The sequence below is a fragment of the Ambystoma mexicanum genome, chromosome 2q (genome assembly GCF_040938575.1).
Source record: "Ambystoma mexicanum isolate Mex_15411 chromosome 2q, UKY_AmexF1_1, whole genome shotgun sequence".
NCBI lineage: Eukaryota > Metazoa > Chordata > Amphibia > Caudata > Ambystomatidae > Ambystoma > Ambystoma mexicanum.
In genome coordinates, this window is record NC_090924.1 from 577854595 (window position 1) to 577881996 (window position 27402).

The following is a 27402-nucleotide window of genomic DNA, read 5'->3' on the forward strand; positions in this document are numbered from 1 at the left end:
CATGGACTTAAAGAGTGTTGGAAATCTAGAAAGAGAAGTCTTCGGAGCTGGCATTCTCCTATGCAATTCGATCTCGATGGGGAGATGGTCAGTTACTTTCATGCATGCTATCTGTACTCTAGGAACCTACGTGTCAAGGGATCCCAAGGGTGCTAGGACACTGCAACCCGGTATGAGAGATTTTGAAATGCTAGCAAGAATTAACCAGGGGGCTTTACTAATTAATAACATCTCATTGTTGCTACTACTTTTACTGCAATGTGAAGGTAGTTGTAAGGGGGCTTGACACTTCGGGGGCTATGTGTCATAGGATGGGCTGGCTCACCTATTGTTATGAATTGCACTTATGTCCACTTGTTTAAAAGTGTGCATTACAGTGGTTGGATGATGCTCTTTTTCACAGTTTGCATAATGCAGGCCTGGTGTTGAGCAGTGTCTGATGGCAGGATGAAGGGGAAATATTCATTATGCAATTTGAATTTCGGGAGATCTTCACACGCTCAATTATGTGTCTTGTCTTGAATGGTGACTAGTTTGATACATGGGTATTAAGGGATGGCTAATTCCTTAATGTGTGTCTCTGAGATTAAGGGAATTGTATTTCTCGATTGTATGTAATGATTGGGACACAAACATAACCCTTTGGTGTTCTGAATAACAGTTTGAGGCAGAAAGGCTATTTTTTAGTGTCTGGTGGGAGGCTGTTTCTCGGTATCTAGTAATAAAGTCGCCTGGGAAAAGGTCGCCAGGAGGCGACATTTCCACAAATTTGCACTCCCGAGGAAATCAAGCACTTTCACCAAATATTCTAGGACTGGAGTTAGAATAGTAAGTAATACCCATCCTAGAATATGTGCAGGAAGGTTTGTAGGGGCACAGGGGAAAAATTGATACCTGGCGGCTTTTTCCAAGGAGACATTTTCACATAGAACCTGTTTCTCTAGTGCGTTCTGATGCTGCATTGTGTTGTAGTAACTCTATCCCCTTCTCTTGTGTGTTGCAGGCACTTCTGGTATGATGTCCCAGTTTAGGGGTTAAGGTGAGTCCACAGTCTGTGTCTGTGCTCTCAGCCCATGCATCTACCTCCTCACCTAGCCCCTCTTTCTCCTGCTGCTGCCACTCATGCCGGGCCCCGGAGGATGGGGAGCGGTGGCTCCACTTGTGGCTCTTCCCGGTCCACCCCAATCAAGATCTGTGCTGACCATCGTGGCGGCATAAACTGGCTGAGCCTTAGCCCAGATGGACGCCACCTCCTGACTGCCAGCGAGGACTGCACGGCCAGGCTGTGGAGAACCTCTGACAGCCAGAGCTTCAGGCTGCTGCAAGGTATGACTGCACTAACCATCAATCTTCTTCAATATAAAACATATAGACAATCAGCCCTGGGGTAAAGCTAGCACGACATTAAACAAGATTCATGTCTGGGAACAATGACATTTTTTATTTAAAAAGCAATGCCATAGCAAACATTATGTAAACATTTCTAATACAAACGTCTTAATTTGGTAATCTTATCTATGTGCATTAGTTGCTAAATGCACAACAAAGTACTGTTGAAGGCAGCAGCCATATTAAGAGAAAGGGGTAAAGAATGTTCCAACGCACATTTACTACATCCAGGGCAATTTATAAAGAAATGAAAGGTGGAGCCAGCCTAAAAGCAAATGGCTTTAATCTCATAGACCATTCCTAGATAAGAAAGAGTTAACTACCTTGTTGTCACCCCTTCGTGTTGATGTAGTTCAACTGTGTTTATAACCTCTGTGCGTAATTATCGGATTCTTCACATCATTACCACATTTGTATACAGGCATCCATATATCATCCTCCTCACAAAATGTTGCAATGAAAAGGAAGGAGCCCTTTCCATTATTTAAAATGCCTATTTTCTTCCCAAGTATAACATAAATATGTAGTGACAATGTACATGATTGCTTTTCTACTATGGCTTGAAGCAGAATTATTTCCCAATGACTGTCTCACTTAAGGGGCTACCAAACAGGAAGTCCATTGATCTAGGCCGAATTTTCTTATAAGAAGTTGCTGCTGAGCCGAGATTGCATGCACATCCTGGGAGTCGGAGAGCAGGCGCCTTTCATATTGAAGTAGGTGATTGCCAAGTCTCTTGCTTCTTTGTATTCTCTGGCATTTCATGCCATATATTATGTTAGTGGGATTTATACCGTGCACCGTTGCCCTTTGCATGGTCTCCAGCCACTCTGGCGGATAAGAAAGAGAGGGGCTGGGTCAGGTAAGTGAGGAGAGAGAGGGAAAATGCATGATAGCTTTGCTTCTATATTGATGCTTGCAGTTCATGAATACCTGGGCAATGTGTGCAGGTCTGTATCTCGGCGGTCTGTGTCGAGGTCATAGACATTTGTATCCAGGTGAGAGCTTTATGTCCTACAACCACATAAATATTATCGCCACAGCCAATGATCCTTACCACCACCAGAACACAGAGTTCTGTTTTTTAGGCCTGTAAGCATGGATTTTAAATTGCTGCGTGTGAGTGGAAGGGTTTTTCTGTATAAAATGTGTTTGTGCTTGAAGAAGAGAGTGTTATCGATAGGCGGAAACAAATCATACCATGGGGAAGACCATGAATCTAGGTTGAAAGGCGCAAAATACAGTGAGCCAGCAATTAAACTAGGTCAACCAATTCCACTTGAGCTAATATATACAGTTTTGTTTGATTAAACACTTTTATTGATTTTATTGCATAATACACAAGAAGGAAAAATGACCCTGAAGGGGTCCAACAACCAATAACATCACAAAAGAAAATAAGGTCCGTCTTTCAACAATTTAAGGATATGTTAACAATTACTTGTACACTCTTGCATTGCAATTACATTCTGGCCACCGGCCTGTGTCATACAATAGTCTTATTGTGCGTTCTCCCACTTTTCCCATATTTTCCCCGCTTTCCCAGGACATCCTCTGGCCGCATATACTCTTCGCTCCATCGCATTGCATGCATCTACATCATCTATCCATTGTGCACGCTCAGGGGTTACATCCGAACCCCATAGCTTGGCAATGTTGCGCTTGATCAGTGCCGTGGTGGTTGCAAACAGTAGCCTATCAGTGCGAGACATCTCACCCTCATCCTCGACACCCAGCAACATCAATTTCGGATCTCTGGGCACAGTCCGACCCAGTACCTTACTAAGTGTGTCGCAGCAGCGTTGCCAGTATAGCGTGATGTGCGGACAGCCCCATATAATGTGGAAAAAGGAGCCCTCTTCCTGGTGGCAGCGCAGGCAATTCGGGTCTGTGGTTTTACCCCATCGGTACAGTGCGACCCTTGGATAGTAGACTCTATGCAGGATTTTGAGCTGGACAAGGCGTAATCTGGCCGAAATGGCGGTTTCCCTCGGGTACATTAGGATTGTTATCCAGTCTTCAGGCAGTATTTCTCCCACATCCCTTTCCCATTTAGATTTTAGACTCGATAGCTCCGGTGTGGCAAACGAGGTGAGAACATTATACATCACCAAGGTGATTTTGGCATCTATGCTATCTAGGACCAGGTTCCTCTCTATGGGGGTGCAGTCTGCCATGTCCCGCAGGTCAGGCAAGTACCGCTGTAGGGCATGACTTAATTGCATATGCCGGTATCGGTCAGTGACAGGGAGGTTGAACTCCTCCACCAACCTCTCAAATGGCACATTTCCCCCGTCCCGGATCACATCCCCCACTTTTGTTATTCCCGCAGTTATCCAGTTCTGCCATTTTGGGAGCCTATCCAGCTCAGGGATATGTTTATTTACCCATAGTGGCTGTACCAGTATGGTTTTCCCTTCCCAGTTTATGTGTTTATGCGCCTCTGCCCAGATTAATGCCCGGTGAGCAGCCATTGTTTTGGTGGTGTTGATATTAGTTTTCTGGTATAGGGACTCTAGTGGGTTTATGCTCGCTCCATCCAGGGTATCAGATTTAATGTGAGGTAGCGAGGGGTTGCCGTGTAATAGGTAATTTATTACTGCCATCTGACTCGCCCAATAGTACGTCTGTATACGCGGCAGTCCTATGCCTCCCTCCCAAATGGAGCGCTGCAGAATGTGGAGCGCTATTCTCGGGTGTCCATTGTTCCACAGGAGTTTCCGGAGGATTCTGTCGATTTTGTGAAACTCCCGTCTGGGGATGTGTAACGGGGCATTTTGGAGTATATACAGGAATCTAGGTAGTGCCATCATCTTAAATAGTGCTGCTCTCCCCAGTAGGGTCAGTGGCAGGGCGTTCCAGTGTTTGACGTCCTCTGCAAAGCGGTTTATGATTGGGTGGAGGTTTTTTTCTACGTAATCGTTTAGGTTCGTTGTTATCTGAACCCCCAGGTAGCGAAACTGGTCAACTTCTATACGAAAGGGGCAATTCTGTATCCCTACGCTACCCATCTCTCTCAGTGGAACAGTGTGGATTTCGACCAGTTTACCTTCAAACCACTACAGGATTCGTATTCCTTCAGTAAGCGTATCACTGCAGGACAAGAGGTTATGGTGTCTGATAGATACAGGAGCAGGTCGTCCGCATACAATGAGACCTTATCCTCCCAATCATCTGTCCACCGGAAGCCCTTCCACATTTGTGATTCTCTTAGCAGAATCGCCAACGGCTCTATGGCAAGCGCAAAAAGCATTGCAGACAAGGGGCAACCCTGTCGTGTCCCCTTGCCAATTTAAATGGCTGCGAGAGCCACCCATTTACTCTGGTCATGGCCTCCGGGGACTTGCATAGCAATTGCACCCATCCCAGGAATTGGTCACCGAAACCCATTCGACGCATTATTTCCCACAGTGCTGGCCAGTGCACCGAATCGAAGGCTTTCTCAAAGTGTATTGCTAAAAGCACCAAAGGGACCCCGCAGGAGGGAGGACTTTTCGAGTGCAGCGTGCAATCTGTGTATGTTCATACGCGTAGACCTCTGGGGCATAAAGCCGCACTGGTCTGGATGTATCAGTGACAGGATAACTTTCTGCAGTCGATTTGCTAATGCTTTCGCCAGGATTTTGGTTTCAGTGTTGATTAGCGAAATTGGCCTGTACGAACTACATTTCTCTGGAGGCCTATCTGGTTTGGGGATTACTATTATAGTTGCCCTCCTTAGGTCTGGGGGGAGCTGTCCTTGCTCCCTCGAGTGTGTGTACATCTGCAGGAGGTTTGGGAGTATCGCACTTGGTTCTATCTTTTTCCATGTCTCCACCGGGAAGCCGTTCGCGCCCAGTGTTTTCCCGGGATGTAATTGTAGCATGGCCAACCCTAGTTCCTCTTCAGTAATGGTTGCCTCCAGTAGATCTCTCTGTGTGCCCGTTAGGCTAGGAAGGGTGATCCCTTTTAACACGGAGAGGTTAGTGGGGGCTTCCGGTGACCCATAGAGCGTTGCATAGTAAGCTGCAAAGCCGTCTGCAATAGCCTGATCTGTCCACAGCGGTTCCGAATTGTCGGGTTTGATCATCCTGACCTGTTTGTGCCCTTCATCCCTGCGCTCCAGCCAGGCTAACAATTTACCCGCCTTATCTCCAGTCTCATATAGTCTGGCGTGCATCGTGGTGTGCGCCTGTTTAGCGTTGTCTAGGGCTACATTGTGCATTTTTTTTGGGCAAGGACCAGTGCTCGGTTAGTTTCAGGCAGGTCTCGCGCCAGATGTGCGCGCTCTGCACGTTCCACCTGTTCTTCAGCCTCTTTTACTTTTTGCATTTGAGCCTTTTTGTGCGCCATTGTCCAGGAGATAATCTCTCCCCGCAATACCGGCTTATACGCTGCCCACAACAATCCTGGATTATCAATTGACCCTGCGTTTAATTCAAAGTAATTGCTTGTGGTTTCTTGAATACGCTCTACTAGCTCCGGGAAGCCTAAGTAATAGTTGTTAAGGCGCCATGAAGGTGGAGGGATTGGCCTTGACGTTGATAGTTCTATTAGTAGGGGCGAGTGGTCAGAGATGCCGCGTGGAAGTAGGGTGGCGTTAAAAATAGTCCAGTCTAGAGAGGGATGCATGGGCGCCCCGAATGGAAAGAGTATTCTCGCCCCCCGGGGTGAAGGTCACGCCATACATCCCTCAGTCCCAGTGCTGATGTGAAGGTGGCTAGCCTTGTGTGCGTGTCGGGATTCCTGCCCCTTAGGTGTGTACGGTCCATACCTAGGTTCATAACATCATTAAAATCGCCACCAAGGATTAGTGTGTCTGAGGAGTCCTGTACTATCAGGGGAGTTATCTCTTCTATGAGATTTGGCAACAGCGCGGGTGGTGCATAAACAGCTAGTATTGTTATGGTTTGATTCCATAGGGTTCCTGTCATATGCACGAATCTGCCTCCTGTGTCCTGTGACACACTGGAAAGTGTGAGCGGCAGCTTCTTATGGATCAGTATGAGGACCGCTCTGGAGCCTGAAGTAAAACCCGAATGCAGTGCTGTGCGATAGTTACCACGTTTAAATAGGTTGCATGTGGTGCCCGCCAGGTGCGTTTCTGTGAGCAACGCCACATCCGGCGCTTGCCTGTTTAACGCTTGGGTGACCAGTCTGCGTTTTATCCCACTACCCAGCCCATTGACATTCCATGTCAGGAGACGTAATGATTTTGTATCAGATCTAGCATTCGTCATCTGGTTGGGGGGCGGGTTACTGTTGGGCAGTATATGTAGGATTCCGGGAAGATGCACCGTCTGTTGTTTCGCCGTGTGATGCGGGTTCGTAGGAGTGAATATTTAGTGTTGTCGGACCATACATGAACAAAAATAAAGACAAAACCCAGAGCAAGAATAAGAGCTCCCCCCCCCCCAACTCCATCCCTCGTTCCCCTGGAGGCATCTACTGCCCCGATAGTGTAACCTAACCCCCCTCCCTATACTCCCACCCAACCTGGAGTATCTGTCGCCCAAAATTTGAACAGAACAAGTAAACCTTAACTAAGCCACCCTCAGGGGCACATGAACTTCGTAGATTTCACAGCACCTGTCCGTGGTGCTGTCGCGGACTGCTTTGATTTTAGTCTTGGCTTGTGGGGCGGGTGGCTCTTCGGCCACTGGCCTGGTTGTAATCCGAGCGTACATCGGCGTGGGGGGTGAGAGATTTGTGGTGCTCCTAGGCTTAGTAGCTTTGGCATTCTGCCCAAAACTGCTCCCAATTCATATTTCTTCCCGCAGCGGATTTCCTGGTTGTGGCCGCTGCTGTTGGCCCTGCTCTGGTGGACGTTCTGGGCGAGGACTATTGCATCTATCTCTCCTTCTTCCCTCCGTGTTCCAGTCCCCTTCTATGTGCCGTTCAGCCCAGTTCCACGCCTCTCTGGGGTCGGTGAAATGCACGGTCGTGCCCCCATGGAATATCCGAGTTGGGCAGGGAAGAGCAGTCCATATTTGACACCCATTGATTGTAGACGTTTCTTGAGCGGGTCAAATGACCGTCGTGCTTTCTGTACCTCCCTGGTGAAATCGGGGAAGAAGGCTATTTTGGATCCGTTGAATGTGACCGTGCCCTTCGATCTTGCCAGTTGGAGTACCGTGTCCCTATCTCTATAGTTCAAAAATGTGGCAATTACTGTGCGTGGTGGGGCTCCTGGTGTCACTTTGCCAGCTGGGATGCGGTGGGCCTGTTCGATAGAGAAGAATTTAGAGAATGCCTCTCCGTCATAGATATTCGTCAACCAGTCCTCAAGGAAGAGTTCCATGCATTCCCCTTCGGCTTTTTCCGGGAGGCCGATTATGCGGATATTATTGCGTCGTCCACTCTTGCTTCCAGGGTCTTTATCCGTACTAGCATACTCGCCACTTGCCGATTTACACCTCGCAGGCCATCCTCGGTTTCAGAGATTCGTGCCTCTGCCTCTCCTGTACGGGAGGTCAGCTTTTGCAGATCGTGGCGTAGCAGGGACACGTCTGCACCAATACTGTCCATCTTTTTTTCCATCGAGGTACTGGAGTTGGTGATGGCGCTCATGATATCTCTTAGAGAAATATTGTCCACATGATCCGGGTCGACCGACGGTGGCCTCTCTGGTGAGCGGGGTGCTGGCATAGCTGCATACTGCTCGATCCTGCTCTGTGTGGATGTTTTCCTGGGCTTCTCTTTACCCATTCTCTACTTGTTGTGGTACTGTTGCAGTGTGTCGATGTCTGGACCCAGGGGTGGGGGGTCCGGCAGGATCGGCGGGTATTTATGCTTATTCTAGCTTTACAGTTCCCTTGTGCAAACAAAGTCTATTAGCCACACTTTCAGCAGCTCTGTGGGCCAAGACGGTGTGGTGCGTGATATGCGAGTCGGTCAACGCTTTATAGCACCCACCGGGGCCCTGTGGTTCTATCCCCTGGTAGCGGCCACACGCACTGGACTGCAGGTCGCTGTGGGGGCGCCTGTTGTGTCCCAGAAATGAGAAGGGGTTCACAGCCCAAGTTGTCAGCAGGTGCTGGTAGGGATCGCAGCTCCGTCTGGAGGTCCTTCGCCCGTGGGGGGAGGGAAGGCGGTTCGCTAGCGCTCTCTATCCCACCTTCCCCACTCCTTACCACATGGCCGGATGTTCCAGGCCTCGAGTAGCGGGTCCACGTCTTCGGTTGTAGGGGGCGCGCTAGTCGGATCACCAGCCGGTGCACCGTGTGTCTTCTTCCGCGCCAACACTGATGTGCCAAGCTTCCTGCTCCGGGCCCTCTTCAGGCCCCCGGTTCGAAGGGGTTCTCGCCAGGCGGGCTGGACCTGTGATCGCTGCACCGCCCGGCCACCGCGGTCAGGATGTTGACTGCAGAGCCCGGTGCCGCCGGCCGACAGTTAGTGCGCGCTCGCAGTTATGGCGGCCATCTTGGGCTCCGCACTTGTCACGGTTCCTGCAACTTCCATTCGATCTGGACGGCGATTCCTTTTACGGATTTGCGTCGGAGCACCGCGATTCGGTGCAGGAGAGTCTCACACACCGCTGGAGTATTTCAGGGTTCAGCTCGGATATATATTTTAGCAGGATTTTAGCAGGATAAGGCCAGTGGCGCAGGAGCAGCACGGGCTCACGTCCTCATCGGATGGCTGCTGGCCACGCCCCCCAATATATACAGTGTTAAGGAGAAACATACAATGCAACAGTCATGGTAGTTCAAACAATTGATACAGTGGAGCAACAATTAATCTAGGATGCTAATGTGAGTTCAAATAGGCAAGTGTCTGATTGTTCGCATGTGCGAGTATGCAAATGTGCAACTGAACACAGAAGATGGAAAAGTCCACCAGAGTCAGCCGGACAGCTGTTAATTCGTGCAGGTTTATGTGCTCCGCTACCTCTTTTGGGCTCCACTGGCCCCTCACAATGGGCTTGAAAAGATTACATAGAAATATAGCAGAGAAGGAAATTGTGGGCAAAGCTTCTCTTACCTTAGAAAAATAGATTCTGAAGGGTCATCTGTCCAGTTGAAGAATTAATCTTGGAATCTATGTCAAGGCAGTTCTGTTTAAAGTAGGCGTGAAGAGCTCTCTAAGTCTCCACACTGAAGTTCTCTTGTAGCGATACACTAGAGTAAAAAGTCATCATTGCTGCCTTGCCTCTAGTCAGGAGGGCTCTCAATGGTCCATTGATTGTCCTACCTGAAGTGTCTGACAGAACTTTGTGCGGCTACAAGACAACGTCCAAGCACCTTCTTGGAAAAGAACTAAAACATAAACTATTCATGGCTGCTGGGTGGTAAACTATCAGTCTTAGAAGCAACCCCTGCTCCATATCCAAAGTTTGGACCATGAGTTCTCTGGGGTAGAGGTGAGCTCTGAAGGAAGTTGGTAACAGCATAGTCTAATTGAGTGGAAGTTCTGATAGCACATGAGAATGTTGAGCAACCGTTTGTTTAATTTTGATTTAATTTTTTGGGGGGTTGGTAGGTGCTTCCTGCTGCACTGAGAATGCCTCCTCACTGAGGTTGTAGAGGTTGCGAGGATATGTCATTTTCATGATATATGCTGCCTTCAAACAGCAGGAGGAGAACTGAAGACTGCTTCATGCCAAGGAGTTCCTGAGTGCAATGGTCATTTATCTGGATCTTAAAACAAAGATCCGCTGGAAAAAGCCCTTCTTTTATAGCATGACACGTTCATTGAGAAGACTTAGTGGGTCATTACGAGTGCGGCGGTAAGGGGTTAACGGCGCCGGTAAGGATGCCGGTGCCGTTGTCCCCTTACTGCCGCATTACGAGGTCCCTTAGCGGGTCCCCCTATGGCCGGCTGGTAAAACCAGCCGTCCTTAGCGGGAGCCGCTAAGGGACCAGGGAGCTAATAACGGGACTGTTATTAATGGGCCCGTTATTAGCTCCCTCCCCATTCCCATTGAGCCCAATGGGGGCTTGAATGTGAATGGGTATGGGTTTTTTGAATGGGGACTTACCGGGTCCTCCAAGGTTGGAATGACCCGGTAAGTCCCCATTCAGGGAACGCGGACACGACTTTGGAGGCAGCCATGGCGCTAATAGCACCATGGCTACCTCCAAACTCGTAATGACCCCCTTAGTGTGGGAAACACTACTGTGCACAGCCCATCTAGAGCATAGCAGGGAATGGTCAGAGTGGGCATGTTTATATCATACTATATATGAATGTTATCATGGTTTGTAGTAAATCATTTAGTGATACTTGTTATGTATATGCTTCAGTTGTCTGCTGTAAATGCTTAAGTGGTCTACTGAACTGTAAAATTGATCTTGCATGTCATTTTACTATTGGTTATTACCGCTCCAGTTCCAGTTCTGAGTAATGCAGGATCTACTGTATCCTAATCCTCACAATCAAGAAAAGTAAGCCCCACTGACATCCAGCAAGCTTACCTCCATAGTGTAGGACAAAAGAGAGAAGACACCCCAGCTGTTGTAACCTGACACAGCAAGGTAGCACTAAGGACAGATTCACCCTCCTGCTCTCTGGTACCAACAATAAAGGGACTGGTCTTTGTACTCTTACTCTCTTACCTCCCCTCCTACATTTATCAAAGGCACATAATCCCCTAGGCAGCCTTCTCAGACCCACCAGAACATCTCCCAAGTAGTGGGTGAAGACAAAGACAATGGGCCTCATTACACGGTAGGCGGTGGACCAAGGTGCTATTAGCACCTTGGTCCATGCCGGTAAATTACCGGCACCGCCTTGGAGGAAAGGGGAATTACCGCCCTATTCCAAGGTTGGCGGGGCGGTAATTCCCCCTTCCTCCATTGCCCTTCCCCATTCCCATTTTGACGCATAGGGCATAATGGGAATGGGGAAGGTGCTAATTACGGTACCGCAAATTGCGGTACCGTAATTAGCACCCTGGTCCCTTTGCGGGTCCCTACTTTAACGGCTGGTCTACACCAGCCGTTAATGTCGGGTCCCGCAAAGGGACCTCGTAGTAAGCCGGTAAGGGTTAACGGTCACCGGTACCATTACCGGTGACCGTTAACCCTTAGCGCCTTCCATGTAATGAGGCCCAATGTATCCTACAGTGATATGTCACAGAAAGAGGGGTGAAGGGCTCAGGAGCGTCACCCCAGCCTGATACCCACTGTGCATGTGCAGCTATTTCATTTCAGATACAAAAGTGACAAGGTTGCACTCTGTTTCCTGCCATGCATATATTTTTCACCTCAAACGTGTGTGGGGGGGGCGCACTTCTGAGTCCAAAATGGCAGACAAGTACATACAAAAACGGACAGACCTGAAGCCCATTTTATAACTGATGGAAGTAGGAAGATAGGATGTTGGTCTTGCTAGCATGTTACTACAACAGTCAGACATCAAGGATTCAATACTTGGTAGGTACCAGGATTTTTAAGTGCATGTTTTGAAGAGCTGGAACTCCCACTTCTCTATCAACCAGGAATGTGGAATTTACAGTGCTCCATGTCCATGGGTGGCCACTCCCTTATGACACTGCAATGGAGTCAGTAGTCCCTGGCATTCCAGTGCTACATAGTCAACATGGGTCTCCTCTGCTATGCATAATCATAACTGTAACAGGAACAAGTAGAAATAATGAGAGAGGGACAAAGGATATGTCTTCAAACACTAGGGTTTATTTGGGGTCTGTTAAACAGAAGGGCAAACGTTAGTTCAGAAAGGTAACAAAGAGTACAGAATGGCTATCTTTCAATGCAAATGCCAATCTTGGCACACTTTGGCCCTTCTCTGAGTTGCCTCTTAGGCAAAGGTGATAAGTCCTTCAGGCACTCAGTCCTGAGGGTTTGAGTGTCACTGCACTGGGGAGCCATATATAGCTGCTGGTAGCAGTTCGTGGTAAGCGTACCAGGCTCTCCTAAACCCTAACCAGGAGCTATATAGCTCCCAGCAATTTAAAACCCTGAGCTAGCCTTACATTTAGTAAAGTACCTGGGTTCTACGTATTGCGATGAATTGTGGGATTCGGTCACTTTCCACAAGAGGGGACCCCCTTCCCGTGGGCTAGGGAGGTGAGCCTTCTATGCAACATTCCCCCTAGGGATGGCAGGAGGTGGGACCTCGCAGGGAGAGACTTTCCTCTTGGGGATAACGAATCCCTTTCCAATGAGGATCTCGCTTCTCATTATACTCAAAAACCCAGTACCACCTATTAGTTGACAGACAACTAGACTCCTCTTACATATGCAATTGTGATATAATGACAGAAGAAAAGTATCACCTGGTACTTTGAAGAGTAAGAACATATGAGTAATAAAGAATACCTGTCTGTCAATCACTGAAACGAAGAAGCGAAAAGGAGTTATGACGAACATGGCCCTAACACAAAGGAAGGATTTTTCTAAGCAGCTGGGGAGCCCCAGCAGTGCGTAGTAAAAAGAGGAGGTCCATGAGAACAGGAAGTGAGACCTGGATGTTTTAAACCAGTCCGGTCGAAGAGGCTGGAAACCTGAGGAAGATGTTGCTTTACACTATCGGAAGCAGTTACAGAGGAGAGGTACCAGCAGTACATGCTATGAATGACAGACTGGAGGACGCCTGTCAAAGTTCCAGGAGGGATACTCGAGCAGGGACGCAGAAGAGCCCTAACATTGGTGTTCAGGAGTGGAACTAAGGCAAGGATGGACCCGGGGGATTCTTTTCATAGAAGGAGAATCTGAGGAGGGGTGGTAGTGTGGAGGGAAAATGAGTGAAGAACCCTGACATCGCCGATGCCATCATAAGACACAGAAGCATGTTGGAAGAGTGGCAAGAGAAAAGCTGGAGAGCCGTCCAGAAACAATACAAAGAAGAGAAAGGGAATGCCAACCCAGTGACAGAGACCTCTTACATTGCAGGTAACTGGGTTAGCGCATCAGAATCAGATTAACAGAAGTGAGACTAACCTGCAAGATGCAACTGCTGTATGGCTGCTAGAAAGGGAGTCCCTTCTATCCCAGCTAACTCTCCCTCGAAGCAACGAAAAGAGAACTGCTGGAGCCATAGGGAAACCCTCCGGGGAATAAAACACCACGGTTCAGGTTAAGAGCGCTGCGCTGAACTGGGCAGATCCTGCGTGGTGAATGGAAGAAGGTGGTGGAAGCAGGTCCCTGTTTGTGAATGGTCTTTCTTTCTCGTAGCCCATAATGGTTGCACCAGAGCTCCAAGCGGTGTCCAGACATTTGGTCGACTGAAAACTGGTCGAAAGACATTTGGTCGACGCAATTTGGTCGAAAACCAAATGGTCGAATTTTTTTTTTCTTTATATATATATTTTTCGGGTTTTCGTTTTTAAAAAAAAAGGGTTTTTTAGAAAAAAAAGGGGGTTGGGGGGGACCCCCCAAAAAAAAAAAGGGGGTGAAAATAAAAAATAAAAAAAATTCAACCATTTGGTTTTCGACCAAATTGGTTCGACCATTTGTCCAGTCGACCAATTTTTTTCGACCAAATGTCTGGTAACCCTCCAAGCACCCCACTTAAGGCTGGTAATACAAAAGAGGAATGAGTTTTGAGAGAAAGCATATAAGGTAGGAAGTCAGGAAGGAGCCGTCTCAGGAGGAGCTAGACCTCCCACTAGGAGTTACTGGGGAGAAGCAGCAAGGCTGTCTAGTGGATGCATCAAGCGCGGAGCATAGGAGGTTGCCTGTTAGAGCGGATAAACAAATCTAAATAGACTTCAAATAGTCCAAAATAACACACTCAGAGCAGCACTCCATATACCCAAAAGAGACCAAATCACGTTAGCAAGGCGAACTGCACAATGGCTCCCCGTTAAGGAAAGGATTACTTTCAAGACCCTCACCGTAACGCATAAATGCTAAAAGGAATGGTTCGGTCAAAAATTTTTATTGCCCCTACGGGTCGGCCATGTGTTTTTAAGCCCAAGTCGCTCCATTTTAGAAAAATTTCCTATGGACCTTACCCGAGTTTTCGTCCATTAAACGCACGCGAAAACAGGCACCAGGGAGCTGCCATTTTGTGATAATCCTATCATTTCCCCCATCGCCCTGGCTGACCTGCTTTTGCGGCACTAAATCATATCCCCCGCCCCTGAGCCTGACATTATCAAAACATTCATATTCCCCGCCTCTCTCCGTGACGTTACTGTGCTGCGTAGGCAAACACGCCCAGTCGTCTTCTACGCGACTTTACACAGAACCCGGAAACCTACACAGATCAGCTCACAACACAGCGCGCCACAATTCGGAATATGAAACTGTACTTTAAAATCAAACAGCAACACGGTAAATTTGGTAAAGTACATTTATTTGACATTAAATGTTTATAGAATATTCTGCAATTGCCAATATGAACTCCGAAAGTAATTTATTTTCTTTTATCTCTATCCGCAAATCCTTAAAATTTTATCGTGAGTCACGCGCTGTTCATTTATGGTACACAGAGTGTTGGTTTTCATTCAAAGAGGCACTTTTGTCACACGTTGAACCGCAAGGCTGTTCCATCAAGTAGGCACTAAGCCAGCGTAAATGTTCATATGTTGCTTTTAGCCGCTAGTACCGCGTAAGGGCATATGGGCCCTTAGCGATCGTCCCATAAAATCATCAGAATGGTGCAGTTGTTTACATTAAGCTGCAGCTGGCGGCTGAAGAAACAGTCTGCCGGTGTCTGAAACTGGTGGCAGGGGCAAAATGGAAGGATGTACCTATTTTGAAAACATAAAATTTATAATTAGTCTCGCCAGCCGATCTTTATTAATATTATTCATTTTATTTATTACGGCCGAGCTGAAACTATTTGCTTTCAGGGATAGTGCAGTGGAGTATGTTCGGCTCTAAAATCAATGCGAAAACTAACGAAATAAATCGAGGTTGGTACACAATGAGAAACGACTTTTTGTCTACATGCGTGTGGAATGTGGACCTGCATGCCCATGTGCCCGCTACAAGGACGATCCCACAAACCTTTTCTAAGCTCTTCATTCATTCATTTATTCATGCATCCATTAATTAATTTCTTCATTCCGGTATAAAAGCGTCTAAAGAGTTACCTACATTATATTTGCAATTTCCATTGTGTCTCTGCGTAATGCAGTCTGTAAATCCCACTGTGCTCTTGACAACGATTTTTCGTATACTGAACTAACATGAAATTCGGTCTAGTTTAAGAATTTTCTGCATTATCGTCTCAAAGGTTATTGCACCCCCCCAACCCCTCTTCAAATGAAGTTCTTTCTGCATGGTCCCTGTCTCTCAAGGTCAAAAAACAATAGAGCCTTATACTGCCAGTGCGAGTTGTGGCCCTCTTCAGGGCGCGAGCTGAAAATCAAAGCCGCTGACCTTCACTAGAAATTAGCATACATTCTTTCTTTGCAACATCCCGTAGTAAAGCCATCTGTGAGAACTTGAAGTTTCGAATCCATCTATGTAGTGCGCCTCAATGTGCAAATGCGAACTGGCTTCTCTCCCATCTGCAACGGCTCGCTTGGCGCGTTGTAAGGCCCCAATGTTGTCCTCGTTGTCTGTGAGCTTTGAAGCCCCAAAGAACCATAACTATTGAGACTTTTAATTTTTTGGGGAAGGTCAGGGAAAGTATAAAGTACCCGAGGAGTTGAGTTGAAAGTGAGATTTATTGTTTGTTTTATTATTTGCAATACGCAAGCCTCCCCTCGGTTAACAGTGCCCAGCATTTATAAGAGATTGCGAAAATTAGTTACAGCAACAAAAATATATACATACACATATAGACAAAGTCAGCAATATGAGGTGAATAGAGAGAGAATTCAAAGATGACACCCAGGTAGTTCGGCACCCAGGATGGTGAAGGTAGGGCTTAGGATTAGCGTACTTTGTATGCACACTGTACAATAACATTTATTTACAAAAAGACAATCGTATTACAATTATTTAAACCGGGATTTGTACTTCACAACCAGCTCTCCTTTGGGTGGACATGGCACAGTGGCAATGTTGGATGGCAATGGATCAGTGCTCTGCACAGAAACGTTCAAAATTCCATATCTGTGCTTCTCTAATACAGCAACAATAAGGCTTTTGATAAAGTCGAACTCCATTTCCTCATAGACAGTTTGATCACCCATTGCTTACTTCTTTTTGAAAAGGCCTTGGTGTAGCGAGGCATCCTTACATTACCCTTAGTCCTAGATTGTTCACGGCCGAGATTCTCATTATGGGCCAAGACGGCAAGTAGAGTCCTATGTGTCATGCCCTGTATGCTGAAATGCAAGCGCTTTGGCCTGTACTTTAGGCACATATTGTGGAACACCTCCAAACCTCCAGTGTGACAGAATTCTGTCAGTCCCCTCAAATCTCTTGATAGAGTTTTATCGAAAACAATCTTCTCAATGGCTTTGTGTGTCGGTGAAGATGGATTCAACCACTTCTTCTTCCGTGTTTCCACTGGGGATGAAGGGCCATGTTCACATTGGTGGAAATGTAGGTTTTCTGACCAGCGGTGCACGTTGGTACAGTGGTGCATCAGTGACCGCCATTTTTCAAGTAGTATTTCCACTGACCCTTCACAAGTTTTGGAGCTCCACCAAAGATGGTTGCTGATAGACTGGGACCACTCTGAAATACTTTCCAAACCTTTTTTTTTTCCCTGCAGCCGAGATTTTCTTATTGATTGATTTAGCAAGATGCCATACATCAAATTGATGTTTAAATGTAGGAACTGCTCTCTCATTGTCTTAGCAATTGAAACGTGTCTGTCCGTGGCTATGAGGTCGATGTGCATTCCACTCGATTGCAGATATTCCACTGATTTTATAAATCCTAGTTTCTCCATGGCCACTGAGGATGTACATTGTGTTACCTGCACGACCACCGAACTCACAATTTTCTTACTATCCATGTCCTGAAAGTGGTAGGTGCAGTACTTGGCAGAAAATCCAAGGCTGTCGCACTGTCCATCGCCGGCTAGCCTGAATCGTTTGCCTTCGAATGTACTTGCTAGAGACAATTGTTCAATTTTCCAAGCATCACTAATAGCCGGAAACAGATAATCATGTTGGTATTTGTAGTACTGCATTTTTTAAATGAAATGGAGTCCCACAAACTGAAAGAAAGACTTTAACTTTCTAAAACTGGAGCCACTAAAAAGTGATGCAGCTGCACACAGTAGATTGCCTGCTGGCAGTTTCCCCAGCATTGGTTGTGCAGACCATGAGAACGTATGATGTAATCTACAGGCGGCATGTATTGTGACGTTACTGCCTTGTTTTTGACGAGTAACATTAATCAATGGCTTCCCACATACTTTCCCTCTGACGGAATGCCCACATTTCAGCATACTTATAATATCCATCAAACAAACTGTCGAATACTATGTATTTGTCCTATTTGATTAGACTGTCATTCTGCGTCAAAGTTGTTTCGGCCTGTGACGGTGAGGACATATCACCACATTTCAAAGAAATATCGCTGCTATCAAGTTCTGATGCGTCAGTGAATGCTGCTGCTGGTTCATTCTCTGTCATTTCAACATCTGCTACTTCAACATTGATGGGAGAACACAACAATGTCGACAGCTTTTTTGGTGGCAATTTTTTGGCGGGTGTAGATTGTGTAAATTGATCTGCGACTACTTCAGAGCTATCTTCAATACATCCAGTATCATGTTGTTGCGGTGGTGAGGTCGTACTGTAGCAATGGTCCAATACAACTTTGCTGGATTCTCCGGACACATTAATTTCATTTTCTGTACATTGGACATGAGCATTCCGAGTCTCAACATGCCGCATCTGAATTAATAGTTCCTCCATAGCCTCCATAGTGTAAATGGTCTGGCAAGCAACATCTCTCATTCGCTTCACTGTCTGTGTATGTATAGTTCGTAGACCCATGGGTAACTAGAGGACAGATTGGAAAAGGGATGTTCAGTTTAAACACAAGATAAAATATAGTACAATATACTTTAAAAAAACATAAAATAGTCCTCAGCACAAAAAAATGTCTAAAGTTATGAACTGTTTGTAACTAACCTTATTTTTGTTTCTTTTCTTTGCAACTTTTTTGACTCGTCCTTCAATATCTGCACGCTGTTGCTCCAATACGTATCTGCATGTCTCCCCTTCCTCTTGCGCTGCAACGACTATATTTTCTGTATTCCCATAGACAGCACGGAATGAGTCTCCATCGACTCCCTGAAACATAGTATTTTCATTACTGTGTATCAAAATATTGTTAGCATAAAATGCACGTGAGGACGAACACACATGTACATCTCAATAGCCCAGCACAATTTAAACATTGTGTAGAACAATCAAACAACAAGTATTTGAACTCTGATGACCTAGTTCGATGGAGCTGTCACTATCCATACCTCTGGCTCTGCATGGACTGCCACGAATGATTGTATTGAAGAGAAGGCATCAGCAACTCCCTGAAACACAGTACTTGAGTTAGTATGGTTTTCAATATCGTAAACATAACACACACTTGGGGTCGACGGCACAGGTACATATAAAGAGATAACCACAAATGTTGCATTGTCTAAAAGAATCAAGGGATATTTAAAAATGATCAGATTTAATCGACTTATTTCTCCGATTTCTTTACATCTGCATCATCTAAATGGGATCTTGTGATTGTAGTGGAAGCTCCATCATCTCCCTGAAACACAGTACTTGCGTTAATAGGGAAGAAAGTATAGCAAATGGAATCACGTTATATGATCACGCTCGATGGAGCTGTCAGTATCCATACCTCATGCTGCTGAAGAATATCTAGGGCTGTTGTCAATGTGGTGCGCACTTCCGAAAGCTGTTGCGCCGATTCGTATCCGCGTGGTCCCGCTTCCACCGGAATTACTTGAATGTCAGGCTCCGCATCAAGTGCGTGGGTTGACGATTCAACAACTGCCTGAAACATAGTATTTGCATTAGTAAGGATTACAATATTGAAAACACAACAAACGCTTGGGGTCGACCGCACAGGTACATAACAACGGCTAACCACAAATTAAACATGGTGTAGAACAATCAAGTGTTCCAGTCCTGATGATCACGGTCAGTTGAGCTGTCAGTATCCATACCTCGGGCTGCTGAAGAACATCTAGGGCTGTTGTCAATGTGGTGGACGCTTCAGCATCTCCCTGAAAAACAGTACTTGCATTAGTATGGATAACACTAATTATAACTGAAAACAAACACCAGGGGACGACAACTAAGGTGTATATCAATTGGAAAGCATTAACCAAACAATTGGTAAAATAATCACACGATACATACAAACTATTACTTGACATGCATAAAACAAGTCTGTAGGGGAATAGCCAAGTATGATTACCTGATACGCGCTAGAAGTGGTTGATAACTGCGAGCACGTGACGGAAGTAGAATGTTCTTGCTTCAGATTCAAGGGATAGTCAAGAAGTTGTAAAGGTAAATTATTGTTTGATAATGAAATGCCAATATTTAAAATTGCCATGTAAGGAGACAGAATACTTGAGTAATGTGCAATATAGCACAGTTCCCTGTGCCCATATATAGATTTCGTTTGTGGGTTATGAAATCTAAAAATAATATATTGATAAATGTCATTATTCAAAAAGCTATACACTCATATCAATGTCGAAAGTATTACAAATTGGAAACAACACCTAAATCAATGAATCCATTTGGCTACCTACACACGACCACAAGGCCTAAAGCTAAAAACGGACACTTCACTCACCAGTGGCAGATTGTGGACGAATAGAGTGGGAATAGCGTTTGCGAGCAATTTTCGTGTCGATCGCTGTTTATTCTTCCTTGTTACCCAAGATGTGGTGTACATGTTAGAGGGAAAGTGCCGGCTGCACATGCGGTATCGATCACCCCTCTTGTCTTCAAAGACTTGTTGGACTCTACTTTCCAGTTCATCCAGTGGATATCCGCAATGTCTGACCCATTCTCTTATTCGATCAACAGTTTTCGGGAACACATGCATTGTAGTGCCTTCAGATTTAGCATGGGTCTTCGAAGGGCAACCGCTAATCGAACAGGCAGGCATTGTTGAAAATTCTGAAAAGTAAATATCAAGATTAGTATAAAACCTTGATGAATAAAAATGTCATAAAAAAGTAAATGAACCATACCATGCTCAATGCAAGGTTTGTTTTGGTCGCCGGAACTATACCAGTTCATCATGTGCGGCTTAGTATTTGCATAAGTTACAGACATTTTTTAAATTATGTGACTAAACTCTGAACATGTGACTCGTCCCTTGGATGTTCTGCTTGCACAAAAAGGAACCATGCTTACATTATAGACTGGAACCCCGAAGGATGCAATTCGATAACAATTGACACAGACGAAAATAAATAGATCTATTGATAGCATAACAATTGAAACTCAAGTCAAAAGCAATGAGACCAATGACCATAGCTCTATTGGATACTGTAATAGCAAATAGATTGAAATGTAAAAATGACCGAAATATGACTAGGATACATGGCCTTACCTTGACCAACAAACAGTTGGATTCAGCAGGCCAAGCAGTATGTTGCAGGAGAACAGGTAGATGGCCACAGGTAGCACACTGACGAGTTTGCTCGAAGCGGACACAGATAGCACGGCGAAGAGCAGATTAGCATAGATCTCAGTGCTTCTCAGGTAGAAGGTTCAGGAGTTGACTTGCAAAGCACAAAGATGTTCTCATGAGACATATCAAGTGGTTTATAAAGTATTAGAAACAGGGGTGTGTTTGTGAATGAATGACGTGTGTATGTCGTGGTATTATGTTTATTGCAGGGGGGCGGCCTGCCTCAGGGGAGGCCTGCCTGGAGACACGGGGTCTGAGGAGGCCATGTGAGCGATGGCCCCTGGGCGTGGGATACCTTTTGTAGTGTACATGCTGTTTGGCACCTTGGCTGTTTGCACCTGTCACAGCCCCCCATGCCAGCGCTCATCCCCGGGTGCGAACCGCCTTTGATAGAGGGGGTGGGATGGATGGGCCTGGGGCGTGCAGATAAGGCACAGGAAGACTGCTGAATGGAGACACACTTATGTGGATTGCAGGGGGGCGCCCTGCCTCAGGGGAGGCCTGCCTGGAGACACGGGGTCTGACAAGGCCATATGAGCGATGGCCCCTGGGCGTGGGATACCTTTTGAAGTGTACATGCTGTTTGGCACCTTGGCCGTTTGTGCCCGTCACAGCCCCCCATGCCAGCGCTCATCCACGGGTGCGAACCGCCTTTGATAGAGGGGGTGGGATGGATGGGCCTGGGGCATGCAGATAAGGCACAGGAAGACTGCTGAATGGAGACACACTTATGTGGATTGCAGGGGGGGGGCGGCCTGCCTCAGGGGAGGCCTGCCTGGAGACACAGGGTCTGAGGAGGCCATGTAAGCGATGGCCCCTGGGCGTGGGATACCTTTTGAAGTGTACATGCTGTTTGGCACCTTGGCCGTTTGCGCCCGTCCCTTGCCCTTATGACATTCGCGTAGATGGGAACACTGAGCAGGACACGGGGCATTCATTTTTGTACCCCCTTTCCACTCCATTTTGGTGACCTCACTGCGATAGTGCAGCGCGCAGAGCACATGGCCCACAACCTCGTTCCCACTCTGACTGGAAAACTCCAGAGGTATTTGCAACAGCTAATAAATGTAACACATCACTCTCTGAGATCACGGTCCTGCATGTGAACCAGCCTGAACCAAGCACATGGCTCGTTCATCTCCACAAACGTGTCCTTGCCCACGCACCCTCGCCAGTGGAAAGTTTCTGCCATTCTGACCCTGTGTCCCTGCAAAGTATTCTCTTCATGTGCCATACCACTGTCCACGCCATGATGGCCACCTAGCAGATCCCCAACTAACATTAGACCCCTACTGCAGTATATCGTTGCCTATCAATAACAAATGCCACATATCGGAGATTCTTGTGAGCACAGACCCACACTTCAAACACTGTATTATAGTGGTCAAGACCCTTGACCTAAGGCCTGTATAATCCAATGTTAATTGATAGTATAGATATGTGTTACTTTTATAGAGACATAATCGACTGAAAGACTTTGAACAAATGTTATTTAGTGCATGCATTGTTGATAATATATTATGTTAGCTTAGATAGTGACCACCCCGCTTCACAGCGACCTGAACTTCACCCAGTCCGAGCACAGGTGTCTGACGTCCATCCTTGAATGGAGACACACTTGATTGATTTAAAAAATCGAAACAACCGTTGTTAAAATATATGTGGTGATTTATTTTGTAGCTTATTTTGATGACACAAAAATACAAAAGTTTACACATTGTACAGTTCAGGTTGCAGCACAGCGAGAGAAAATCCCCTGTACTGACCCATGTCACTCGGGAATGTTTCTCTTATGGCACGAACGGCACAGGCGGGTATCACTCTTCGTACGCTGTGTCCAAGCCTCCCGTGAAGCCACCATGTAAAGGAACGATAGGCCACCAGCCTGTACCACCTGTGAAAAGGAATGAAACAAACTGTTTTTAAATGACCAAGATAAGTTTAATAAATGTTTGTTGTCAATGACAATTCTTGTAACTAATGGCATTCTGCTCGGACAAATGGTATCTAGACACTGCACACTATTGAAAGACTTTCATGCGTTACAATGATATGTAGATGTAATTTTGGATATAGTAGAAGACCATGAAATAGGAGTGGCATCACAAGCAGAGTATACTTACTCGTTACTCGGATTACGAGGACGAAGAGTTTCGCGAAGTTCGTGCATAATCACCATCATTATCCTCAACACGGACCGTGTGAGGCAGGCTGCCCTGAAGTCTGGCAGCTCGGTGATGCATTGCGGTCGTGGCTCGCCTTCCGAAATGTAGGCCACGCATCCCGAGTTTTCACAGCAGCAGCAGTTCTCCTCCTCGGTCGGCATTAGCTTGCACCGATTGCATGTGCACCAGGTGGAAATACCGTCCATGCGACTAGGTCCAGTGTCTTCATCCGTTGATTCGTCCTGCCAACTGCTGTCCGAAGCCCCATCGTTTTCGCGTGTTTCCCTTTCCAGTAGTTCCTCCTCGATATACTCGGGCTCGTACATGTAGGGCATTATTGTATCCATTGTGTGTTGCACAAACTAAAATAATTGATAGCGGTAGTACTGGTATCTGTCAACAAGGGCTACAAGCAACGAAGGTAGCTGACCAGAGCACAGAAACGAGTCACAGAATACTCAAAGTAACACAGAGAGCGGAATGGAATGGAAAATCTGCTGCTGTGTGTTGTGAAACGGTCTGTTTATACTTATTGAGGAAAGAGGCATCCTGCCATTTCCATGGCGACACGTCATTAGCTGAAGCGCACCGAATGTTGACACGAGACGTGCTTTGGCGTTGTGAAATGGGCGGTACGTGTCTGCTGATGACAGGCTCAGGGGCGGGGGATATGATTTAGTGCCGCAAAAGCAGGTCAGCCAGGGCGATGGGGGAAATGATAGGATTATCACAAAATGGCAGCTCCCTGGTGCCTGTTTTCGCGTGCGTTTAATGGACGAACACTCGGGTAAGGTCCATAGGAAATTTTTCTAAAATCGAGCGACTTGGGCTTAAAAACACATGGCCGACCCGTAGGGGCAATAACATTTTTTGACCAAACCATTCCTTTAAGCCTCTATACCCCTCCCTACCTATCAGATACAATAGCCAGAGACACTTCATCACGTCCTAAAAGAACCTGCCATGCTAACCAACTGTGCATCCCAACCATCAAAAGGGCCAAAGCAGGAGGGATCGGCCATATATTGCACCCAAACTATGGAATGCCTTACCCAACGCACTCAGAGTTGAAACCTCCCTCTCAGCATTCCGCAAAGTGCTAAATACCACACTCTTCAACTAACGCTGCTCTCACTCATGGCTACCTACACTCCTCCTCCCCTTCCATCTTGCTCTCCTCATGTAACTAAGTATGTATTATGTCTTTCATGTAACTAAGAATGTATTATGCAAATAAGAACAGTGTCTGTAACATCACCATGATGCTTCTGGGCTGTTGCACGCTTTATAAATGCTAATAAATAAATAAATAACTCCGTCCTGGGCAGGAAACGGACATCTCGTAAGAAGCGCACTGGGGAACAACAGCACCGTCACGCGGCACATCAGCAGCCATCTTACAAGAAACAGCAGATACTGCAAATCTATGCCTCCAACGATGCCAAAAGGAGTGCCACTGCTGACGAGTCATGACAGAGCAGGAGACCGGAGGAACAGGGCATAGAGGAACAAAGAGACTGTGATATTCCCTCCAATAAGTTAACTGAATATAATGTTTGGAGGAAGCCTACTTGTCCCAGTGAATGGCAATATTACCAAAAGAGTGAGATTCATTCAGAGACTCATCATACTTGTCCCAGTGAATGGCAAGATCATAAGAAGCGCAAGACTCAAACAGAGACTTGATCTACATATCTCATTGGAAGATAAATAACAAAACAAAAGAGGGTTGGACTAAGAATCTATCTGTGTCTGTATTCTAATGAAGAAGGAAGGGTTGTGAAGCAAAACGCATGCTCAAAGACTCCATCAAGAACCAGAGAAAGCCCAGAAAGGAGCCTGAAGAGTATAAGGAATCAATATACAAGGGTCTGGAAAAGCCCCTTGAAAGAACTCAAAGGATTAAGACAAGAGATTGTAAAAGAGTATTTGAAGATCCCATAATGAGAAGAACTTTGCTGAGAAGCAGTCAGGGAGAAGGGAGTCATTCTCCTGGCCTTTTTGTTCTCTATTAATAGTGGTAGGGTCAGCCTAGGTTTAAGACGGAGCACAGACATCTTAAATTCTGATGACGAGCACCCTAGTTTAGTTGTGTTAGGTAGGGAAACCCTTAGGATAGGGAAAGGTAGCCATTTTCTTTATTAATTTCTAATAAGCCTTTTGAAAATGGTACATATTGGTCTGTCTCGACCTTCTGACCTACCACATAATCTTCAGCTCCACCCAAAGGGCAGCAACAGGACATGGCCAGCAGGGGTAGACACGGTTGTTTTCTCTAGATAGACATGTGCCAATGTGATCGAATCAATAAACCAGGGAAAATAGTTACACAGAACAAATGTATTTAATTATAGAATAAAAATATGCTCGGTGGGTAGAAAAGCTTGGTCAGTAATAATAATGATATGGTCATATTCTATTAATATAGAAAACGCAGTTATGAAAAAATGACAAAGTATTCATCATAAAATGTATACAAAAATATGAAAGTTCTAAAAACATTTCAATCTGATACTGCATGAAGCAACTATATATAATCTATATGTAAAGAGAGTTATACTTTATATATGTTCTTGTACATTGATTGTTGAACATTGGCTTGCAGTGTTTGTGTCCTGAGGAAGACGAATATCAGTTCCCCCTTCTTTTTGGTGTGAACTAGATATAAGTACTCTTCGGAACTACAAAAAAACTATATATTTTGTGACATGCATTATATAGCTCATGAAAGATACTTGTAGTCGACACTAAGCACTTTTTCTGTCAGCATTCATGCACTGTTTTAGCACTTTCATGATACTTTGCACATTTTGTTGTCAATATTTATGCAATTGCGGCACTACTGAATTTACTACCTGAGAGAAATATAGCCATAACCCTATGAAAAATAGGTCTAATACGGGTGTTTGGCTAGCTAGGATAAAGACAATTTAGTACCCATTTCTTTTGGGACATCTTTGCACCGGAAACCTCTCTTTACATATAGATTATATATAGTTGCTTCATGCAGTATCAGATTGAAATGTTTTTAGAACTTTCATATTTTTGCATACATTTTATGATGAATACTTTGTCATTTTTTATAACTGTGTTTTCTATATTAATAACATATGACCATATAATTATTATTACTGACCGAGCTTATCCTGTTTTCCACACTCCCGAGTCGAGCAGATTTTTATTCTATAATTAAGTACATATGTTCCGTGTGACTTTTTTCCCTGGTTTCTTGATCTTATATGTTCCCCATGTCCACGATGATATAATCATGTAATACTACCAATGTACTAGAATGCCATCTGGCGGGGGTGAGGGGATAGTCAGAACATTTTTGATTTTTAATAATACAATGATGCCGGTAATTCTGTTTCTGAAAGTGAGATCTGCAAATCAGACCCCACATTTAGGACCAGATGTAGTGTTTCCCATCGTTAGCTTAAGAATCTGAGAAAGATCATTCCATTCGTACCAGCCAAATTGCGTGGGGTGGTGGTCTCCACTGCAGTGATGGGTACTCTAGACTAATGCAAGGCTACCTTATTTGCGCAGCCAAAAACGATTCTTCAGAGTTTGCAAGTTGTTCGGAATTCTGCAGCCCGCTCAGCGGTGGGGTTCCCCAAGTTCGCACGCACTTCGGCTGTTCTTCGGAAACTGCATTGGCTCCCGATTCACAGTCACATTAAGTTTAAAGACCTCTGTCTGGTTCACTGGGCATTGCAGGGATGTGGAGCCTCTTACCTTTGCCAAAGAATTAAAAGATACTTCCCTTCTCGTAATCTTCGTTCGGCTAATTTGTACCTGCTGCGTGTTGCTCGGTTTTGAAAAATCTACTGTGGGTGGCAGAGCATTTTCAACCACCGCCCCAGCTTTGTGTAACTCCCTTCCTTTGTCTGTTTGGAACATTGCTGATCGTCTGTGCTTTTGAAAAGCTTTGAAAACTTGTTGTTTAACCCCTTAACCTGGAATGGGTGCCTATGAACTGCTTTCTAATTTTCTTTCTTCTTGTTACTAGTTGTTAGACTCTCGTCTTGAGAGTCTATAGCAGTAGGATACCTGTTGGTCGCAGTTGGCTTTACAAATTCCAAAACATAATATTGATAACATTCCATTGCAAAAAAGTATAATGCACACATGTACATCACTTGGACTGTCTCCGGACATCCCCGGCAGCTGCCCTGCAATACCAGCAGGGCAGGTGCCAAGGTCACATTTGCAAACAGAAAAAAGTGGCTTTTTAACCATTGCATCACAATTGTCATAATTGTGTACACTAGACAGCCGAGCGGCAGTTATCTTATCAATATAAGCCATATATGGGTTTGACATGGTGGCTACTGAGATATTACACAATTACACCTCCAGAAGCATTT

At 45.6% G+C, this 27402-nt stretch overlaps 1 protein-coding gene across 1 annotated transcript in view; it reads left to right on the forward strand.

Annotated features, from left to right (window-relative positions):
* Positions 1-27402, forward strand: part of WDR86 (WD repeat domain 86) — a 552090-nt gene that overhangs the window by 70804 nt on the left and 453884 nt on the right. Inside the window, exon 2 of the mRNA XM_069647716.1 lies at positions 1004-1326. Coding sequence (XP_069503817.1) covers positions 1074-1326 — 253 coding nt within the window. The 5' untranslated portion in view covers positions 1004-1073. The remainder of the gene's footprint in view (positions 1-1003; positions 1327-27402) is intronic.